Source organism: Populus euphratica, unplaced genomic scaffold (assembly GCF_000495115.2).
Source record: "Populus euphratica unplaced genomic scaffold, PopEup_1.0 scaffold1993.1, whole genome shotgun sequence".
In the NCBI taxonomy this organism is placed as follows: domain Eukaryota; kingdom Viridiplantae; phylum Streptophyta; class Magnoliopsida; order Malpighiales; family Salicaceae; genus Populus; species Populus euphratica.
The window spans coordinates 1-9,481 of record NW_011501825.1 but is presented as its reverse complement, the minus strand read 5'-3'; the positions used below and the strand labels follow the sequence as shown (position 1 = coordinate 9,481).

The window sequence follows — 9,481 nt, the reverse complement described above, 5'->3', positions numbered from 1 at the left end:
CTAATTTTTTGAATAAAATACAATAAAAAATAAAAAATATTTTTTTATTTTATTGGATTGGATCCAGTTCAATATATTTTTACCTTTGAACTAGACTAGTCCGACATGAACAGTGAGAATAAAATAAATGAACAATGGAGCCATGCTCACTGTTCAAGTGAATAAAATGAATGAATAATGGAGCCTTACTCCACTATTTATCCATTTTCCCATCACAAGAAGCTGCTTTTTGTAACCTTTGGTTGCGCCATAGGAAATGATGGGACCCATCATTAAAAAATTATGGTAAGAACATTACCAAGTATTAAAAATTATAGCTGTGGGTGAACCTCACTCATAATCACAATACCAAACACCCATGTTTTTTGCACTATAAATAATATTCATGTTACATAAACATGTTAAAAAAAAAAAACAAGTATGCTACTTCAGTGATTCAACTAAACTAGATAATTAAAAAAATAAATATTTACAATAAATAGATCAAATTAAAAAAAAATATCATAAAAAAAAACAATAATATAATTTAATTCTTGACTTATTAAATACAGAAAGACAAGAAAAAAAACTCAAGTTAATTCAGAATAACATGATAAAATTATAACTCAGAAAATAAAAAGTAAGTTAACTCTGGTTAACCAATTATTTTCTCTCTTCTTTTTTATTTTCTGGTGACTATCTATCCTTTTAAATTTTAAAGATAAAAAAAGTAAAATAAATAAAATTTTAAACTAAGAAGAGAAACCCTTCAAACACAAGATGAAAAAAAAAATAAAAATTTTAAAGATTAAATTGTAGCTTTTCACACCCTATGAACTATATAAAAAAAAGAGGTTTTTTTTAAGTGTTTAATCTAATACTTATTGTTTTGATTTTTTTAATTAATAAAATTAAATTTTATTTTGTGATATCAAGTTTTAATTTGATGTGGGATAGTTTTTTTCAATCTTGAATACACCATACCACACGAATCACAACAAATTATTATGCCTATAAAATCATGTGAACATAATAGAATATGATTTTAGGCATAGTAATTTCGTGACCAAAACCTACTAGGTGCTCGAAGGACTAAAAAAGGGATTGATTTAGGTAAAAACCAGGCAAGTGGCATAGCATAAGAAACAATAATAGACTACTTTGTTTTAGTTTAATTTACTATTTATTTTACATGCACTTCATTGTCATTGTCAGTTAAATATTTTATTAATAAAAAAATAAATATGTAAACTTTTAAAATGTGTTTTTTATAACAAAAATTTTAATTATAAATCAAAAAACCTATGCATACATTAATTAAATAAAAAAATACTATTCATACCAATAAATACATAAAAAAAATTAACATGTTTATTTGATTCATCTAGCTATCTAGCTTGATGTCGAATAATTTTTTACTAATACAAATGAATTATTATGTGGGTTTTATTAATGTATTTTTGACAGCAAATAAAAAAATTAATTGTGAATTATTAAGCTAATACTTATATATAATAAAATATAGTAAAAATTACATGTGTTAATAAAAACTTCTAAAACCATACTTTCATTTTTAACACATTATAAAAATGAGACAATATTTTAATTGCTACTTTGACTTATTATTTTTTTATTCTTTGTATAATGATTTTTCAAATAAAAAGTTTAAAGAAAAAATAAAAATAAAATTAGAAAAGAATAAAAATAAGAACAAAAATAATAGTATAAATATGTTAAATATAGTGTGATGAATATTTCAAATATAAAGAATTTTTTTTTCAAAATAAAGTGTAAAAAAAAAATGATGATATATATGTCACGTGTAAAATGATAAAAATTTCAAATAAAAAAAAATAAAAAAAACTTTTTTTTGAAAAATTATTTCAAATAAAAAAAAATAAAAAAAACTTCTTTTTGAAAAATTAAAAATTAAAAATTTGTCTCCAATATAGTAAAAAAAAGTTGGAGAAAATCCAAATGGTGCCATTTCTACCGTAATTATTTTAATGTCTTTTACTGCATCACCATGCATTTAATACAGAGTTACATGCCTGTGATTTTGTACCTACCAGCAACCCACCCACCCACCCACCACTGTGTGATGTCTCCATTCTCCAACGTTCAAGGTTCTAACACATCAATAATGGAAGTGGCCAAACCCATTACTTTCTTTGCTTACTTTCTGTCATTATTTTAAGAGCATAAATAGAAGACTGACCCCACAAGCTAGCTCCTTTAAGAAGGGGCTAACGGCATGATCAGCCTAAGCAAAATCCCTCAATTAGCTAGCCAGCAGATATCAGTCCTCTTTGTCTCTTATCTCTCAAAGAATGGTTCAGGGAAGAGGCAGTGCGATGGTGGCGACGGTCGCGGTTATGCTGTGCATGCTGCTGCTCCATTTTGATATGGCTCACGCAGCAACCTACACTGTTGGAGGCCCTGGTGGCTGGACCTTCAATGCTTCTGGCTGGCCTAAAGGAAAGAGTTTTAAAGCTGGTGATATACTTAGTAAGTAGAAAAGCAACGAATAAATTAAAGTTTTTTCTTTTCTTGTTTTTTGGAAAATGAAGCCAGAGAAATGAACTGGTAACTATATGTTCTTGTATTTCTTGCAGTATTCAATTACAGCACTGCAGCCCACAATGTTGTTGCTGTGAACAAGGCTGGTTACAGTTCATGCACGAGCCCTAGAGGTGCCAAGGTTTACACATCAGGAAAGGATCGGATCAAGCTCGTGAAGGGACAAAATTTCTTCATCTGTAGCTTTGCTGGACACTGTCAGTCTGGAATGAAAATAGCTGTTAATGCTGTGTGAGATGGTGATGTGGGGGATGGATAATCAGAGATGAGTCATGAGATTCATGATCTTTTCCTTTTATGTCTTGATATATATATATATATATATATGCAACTCTCTGCCTTGATTACTGCATGTGCTAGCGTGTTGATCAGTGGCTGGCCACCCCTTGTACTCGTTAATTTGTTACTAACATATTATAGGAATAAACAAGAAATAATGTTGCTTGCTTATCTTCTGTTGGTGCTTAAATGCTTTATTTTTATTGAGTTTATGATTTTTTTTTTAAAATTAATGATATATATGTCATGTTCCAAACCATGATAAAGTTCTTCAGTAGCAAAACGCAATAAAAATAAAGCATTCGAGTATGTGTTTAATAGTGCGGTAATTATTGTAGATATGGTAATTATTGTAGATGTGATTTAAAAAAAATTGTTTTATAAAAAATATTTTTAATTGAGATTAATTTAAAAAAATAAGTATTTGGTTAAAATTAAAGTTGAATAAAAAATAATTTAATATGTTTGATTAAAAATACTTTTAAAATTGAGGTTATAAAATAATTTTAAAAATATATATTAATATTGAAGATTTTTAATTTAAATATTATAGATTTAATTATTGTTATTGTATCATAAAATAAATAATATTTAATATAAAATATTTTTAATTGTTTTATTAAAATTATAATATTTAATATAAAATATTTTTAATTGTTTTATTAAGATATCTACAATTCTATTATATATGAAATACATCTAATAAGGATTATAATTTTTTTAGTTTTTTAAGCGTTCAATATGTGTATAAATATGTGTTGGCCATTGTTTACTGTGAAATATATCTGATAATTAACATGTATGAAATACATCTGATAAGGACTATAATCAAACCAAAATAGTATAGTCGGCTACACTGTTCATCTTAATTAATTAGCATGAACAATGTATAAATATGTGTTGGCCATTGTTTACTATGAAAACAACGGTGTATAAAAGGTGGGACTCATGAACAGTAAAATACATTTTTTTTACCAAACATACAAAAACTATATTTTATTTAAAATATAATCGCAACCGTATAAACAAACATAGCCTAAGTACAAGGCTCACAAATCAGTACATTCACTCAAAAACCAGGAGAAATATTTTACTAATGTTGGGATAGGTATCAATACTAGCTTAATACTTGCCCTCATTATGGTTTTATATTTTTATGAAGGGTTAACACCTAGAGATAGACAAATAGTTGAATTGAAGTGCAATAGAACTTTTAAAGATAAAGATCCTAATGAAACAATGAAGTACTTAGATTTGCAAACTGAAAATGTTCAACATGAGGACACCCTAATGAAACAATGAAGTACTTAGACTTGCAAACTGAAAATGTTCAACATTAGGACAACGCAAGTACTTATAAGACACCAGGTAAAACTCAACCGCATACATTTAGTAGAGGTATATACAACCTTAGGGAAGATCATAACTTCCAAGCCAAGTTTGCATCTTTAGCTAGAAAAATTAAGGCACTAAAATTAAAAAAGAGTGGTTAATTAAAAATTATTCAAGACATTGTATGTCAAATCTGTGAAACTAATGAATACTCAACCAATAACAGTCTGACTTTGCCTTCTTTCAAAGAATGCCTCTATGAACAAGTCCATGCTTTAAACAGTTTTCAAAGGCCTAATCATAATCCATACTCATAAATGTATAACCTTAGTTGGAGAAATCACCCAAATTTTAGTTGGAAGAGTGATCCACAAACTTCACATCCTCTATTTCAAGCACAACATAATTTTTAAAATTCTCATATCTATTCACCTATTTATGTTCCTTCTCCTAGAAAAAATCTGGAGGAAAGTTTGTATGCATTCATTAAAAAGCAAGAGACAATTAACACTTAACTTGCTCAAAGCAAAATAGATTTTAAAGATACTCTTGCAAAATTCACATTTACTCTTAGTTTTTAGGAAAAAAGTAATTTCCCACCCCAACCACAACAAAATCCTAAAGGACAATACAATTCAAGTGTAAGCAACTTCGAAAACCAACATAGGGATCAAGTCCAACTAGTCATTACTCTCTACAATGGTAAGATTATTGAAAAACCCATTCTTAAACTTTGTGAGAAAGATGATGAGTCAATATCTGAGGGTAAGGAAGGGGTTAAACTTAAACATTACAAAGAAAAGACTAATTCCCCACCACTACCTACATTTACTTATGATATGACCAAATAAAAGAAAGTTAATCATGATTCTGAAATCTTTTAAACTTTTAAACAAAAAGACATTAAGGACAAAAAAGGCACCAAAAATGTTGTTATAGATCATTTGTCAAAATTAACAATTGATTCGACATCTGACATCATACTAATTGATGATTACTTTCATGATAAATCTTCATTTTCTATTGATTCAATACCTTGGTTTGCTAATATTGATAACTTTCTTATTTAGGATTTTTGCCAGCTCATTTGGATACCCAAGATAAAAGAAATTTTTTGAGCAACGTGCAAAATTTTGATTAGGATGACCCTTACTTATTCAAATATTATCATAATCAAATATAACAAAGATATATTCTTGAGAATGAGGTAAGTAGTGTTTTTAAATTTTATCATGCGCAGACATGTAGGGACATTTCTTGTGAAAACACAACTGCAAAAATCTTATAAAGTGGATTTTATTGGCCCACCATATTCAAGGATACATATGAATTCTGAAAAACTTGTGGAAATTGTAAAAAGGTAGGATTTATTTCAAAACATAAAGAGTTATTAAATAATATTCTATTGACTCTTAGGATGTACTTTAATGGAGATTTGTACTATATAATTCATGATTTATGGTCATAATTTCATAAAAAAACATGTTTGACATGGTCTTGAGAATCTAACTAAAAAGGACCATGTTTGCTAGTTTTAAGAAAACTAGATAGGAAGCTTATCGCTGACCTATAGAGGGCGTTTAAACCGTTCTTGGATGTAAAACCAACAGAAGATGTGAGCCACAATCACAACTACAATTTAAGCTTTAATTTGTAAGAATTTATATATTTGGTTTTATTACTAGCATACTATTTTGTTTTGTTATTTTTTATATTTATTTAAATATATTTCAGGTTTGTTAATGTTCACTATTTCAAGTGATGTCTTCTATATTTTCTCTTTCTATCTTATGACATTGAGGACAATGTCTTGTTTTGGTTGGGGGATAGGGTAGTAGCTGAAAAAAAAACTAACTAAATAATTTCTTTTATTTGTAATAAGATGATAAAGTAAGGGAGAATTTTATTAAGTCTCGAATGCATCTTTGTAAATATTTTTCAATGGTTATTTATAAAATTCATAACAAGGTTTGTCACATACTTCTCATAAAATATTCAGGTTTACAAACTCTCGCATTATCATCAATTGATTTTGCTCATATACTCATTTAACAAGTATTCTTAAACCTTTATTTTCACATACACACACTTTAACATATAATTGTAGGTTGCATATTAGATTATTACATTAATTATGTTCTTTTGTTAAAGGTAATAACTAAGAGAAATGGTTAGTATATAATTTGCAAAAAAAAAAAGAAAACAAATTGATAATATTAATGATAATAAAAATATAGATAAGTTTGGTTTCGTAGTCTCTCTAACCTAAACAATTAAGCTCAAAGGGGTGGTTTAACACCTAATACGCTAAAGTCAATTGACTTGAGAGTTTTGGCCTAGTACTTGTTACATGTAAAGTCAATTGACTTGGGAGCTATTGCCTAGTGCTTGTTACATAGGTTAAGGTGAAATGCCTAAGAAAATCAAACATTGCACTATCTACATATCATTATCTGTAACTCGAGTTACTACGCTCGTAGGGGTGTCTCAACACCATTGCCCTAGGATTAACTAGTCTGGGAGTCACTAGCCTAAAGTTTGTTAGATGGGTTAAAGATGCATTGTGTTTTAAGTTATATGTATATATATATTTTAAAAAAGAAAAAAAAAGGATAATAATTCCAACCTAAGAAAGTTAACCTTAAACATTAGAACAAGATTTTGTTTTTCTCTAAGAAAAGCCTCATAACTATGTGTTAATATAAAGCATATATATAAATTTAATGAGAGTTTGTTTATTTGGATAGATTAATGAAAGTTGAATGATGAATATCTTACTTTGTGGAACTTGTAAATTTTTTTTCTTAACGCTTTGATTACTAAGGACTAGTAATAAGCTTGTTAGGGGATGTGATTAGTACTTAAAAATGAATTTTTATCAAGGTTTTATATTATCATTTTGCACTTAAAGTATCAATAACTCCTTAACTTAAGCATGTTTTATAATAACAAGTTTGATAATATAAGATAACTTTAATTTATGGTAAATGCTCAGCTTAAATGCAGGCTTATCATATAAATCAAGGAATTGATTGATGAGTTTAACTATTGAAATTGAGAAGACAAAGAGAGGGTTAAACTTAGAAAAGAGATGCTAGTTCAATCCAAACTAGAACATTGTTCAGTTATTGGGTCATATCTAGAGGATTTGGGTCTGCTTTATATGAATGGAAAGTTAACAAATAGGCTTAAACATTCATATTGAATACAAGACTCAATTCTACTGTTTCGAAGTCCAAATCTTAGCAATAACGGAGAAGTCTAAAACTGTCCTGCAACCCAGACACTGTTCAGTATTCAGCCCATATTTTGAGTTCTAGAAGTCTAAATGACCTAAATTTTCTTGTTGGAAAGGTAAGACAATTTCTTTGAACTTTTATGAAGCAAGTCTATTCAAATTCTGATGCTAGCAATGACATTCTGTTCAAACAAGAATATAAGGATTCTCACCAAGTCAAGATATGGCCACTCACTCAATAATTAGTCAACAAATCAATAGTTCTCAATTTTGGCCTATAAAAGGAGTCATTTGCTATGCATTTATGCATATTAGACATCAAGATCATGTTCTTACTCTTTTTCTTTTTCTTTATATTTTTACGTTTAGGCTGAACATCCAATGTTATAGCCTCAAACTCATGTTGTATTTGGATGTCAGATTATAGTTTTTAAACTTCTTTAAGTTCTATTTTCCTTTCGCTACTCTTTTAAAGAACAACTTTTTTCTTTAGAAAGGTGACATGTTTTGAAACAAACACTTTTTCTCAACAAGATGATATAAATAATATCCAATAATTTCTTTTAGATATCTGATAAACTTATATTTATCTAACTTTGTTTAGATACAATACACTTCATATAAATGTTACATCTCAAATCTTTAAGTATGATAAGATTGATTTCATATCTCATATGAAATTTTATCAATATATTTTAATAAAGCTCTTTTTAAAAGTAAGAAGTAGTTTGTTTGGCATAGCCTCCTAAAAAAAGTGAAAGATTTATATAACTAAGAAGTATTTTGAAAGGCCTAGCCCCCTAAAAAAGGTGAAAGGTTTATATAACTATCATGAACTACACCATATCTAATATGGTTTAATTTCTCTTTTTAGAATTTTCTTTTTAGAAGCTCCATTATATTATGGTGTTCCAAGAGGTTTCTATTATGAGAGAATCTCATTCTCTTTTATATAATATTAAAAATCTTTTTGAAATTATTCACCATCTTGATCCATTCAAAGTATCTCAATTCTCTTTTTAATTTGTATTTCAATTTAATTTATGAATTCTTTCAACCTTTCAAATGATTCAGACTTTTATTAAATACATATAACCAAATCCAATATGGTCATTAATGATGAAACATTTATATTCATCTATGACATGAATCATTATTGGTTCACATATATCTGTATATATTAGACCTAATAATTCATTATATGTTTTACTCTTTTAATAAAGGGTGTTTTTGTCATCTTACTCAATAACCAAGCTTTACAAGTTTCATATGATTCATAATTAAAAGGATTAAATATCTTTTTTTATATAACATAATGATTCTTGTTTCTTTGATGTGATATAGTCTACAATGCCATAAATATTATGAATATTTATTACCTAATTTTTTTTTATCTTGCTACTTATATTAAACATGGACATTATAAGATTAGGTATATGCAAACCATTTGTATATTTACTAGATCTATTATAAACATCATTATTATAGAAGGAGCAATATTTGCTCTTAATAATAAATTTAAATCCATTCATAAATGGATATGATGTTTCTAGAAAGTGCCAGAACAAAATAACATTTATTAAGTTCTAGTAGCAGCCATTTGAAAAAAATTAATACAACCTTTTCTTTATTACATTATTTATGTTCTTTTTTGACTTGGTGGCGGGTACTTAAAAAGATTGATGTCTTCTCCCAAGTGCAGGAGTGTCGAAGTAATAAATAACCCGGCAAGACCGAGGTTGAACCATAGGGAGGTTAATTATACAAATTATAAATAACAATAATACAACAACAATAATAATAATAACAACAACAACAATAATAATAGTAATAACAGCAATAATAATAATAATAATAGTAGTAGTAGTAGTAGTAGTAGTAGTAATAATAATAATAATAATAATAATAATAAAGAAAAAGAAGAAGATGAAGATGAAGATGAGAACTTTGAGATGAAATATTAACGTAAAGATTTAACAACGATAACAATAAATGTCAAGGTTAGAGGATCTACTAATGGTATGTCAAACAAGTATAGTATAAACTTTTATTAGTCAATTGGAAACCACACAC

General features: G+C 27.5%; 1 protein-coding gene across 1 annotated transcript; it reads left to right on the top strand.

Moving 5' to 3' along the window:
• The first annotated feature begins 2,217 nt into the window (after positions 1-2,217).
• ARPN (plantacyanin) lies at positions 2,218-3,009 on the top strand. The gene is made up of 2 exons (XM_011016449.1): positions 2,218-2,487; positions 2,595-3,009. Exons 1-2 carry the CDS (start codon positions 2,310-2,312, stop codon positions 2,792-2,794), a joined length of 378 nt encoding a protein of 125 aa, XP_011014751.1. The 5' UTR covers positions 2,218-2,309; the 3' UTR covers positions 2,795-3,009.
• The last annotated feature ends 6,472 nt before the right edge of the window (positions 3,010-9,481 follow it).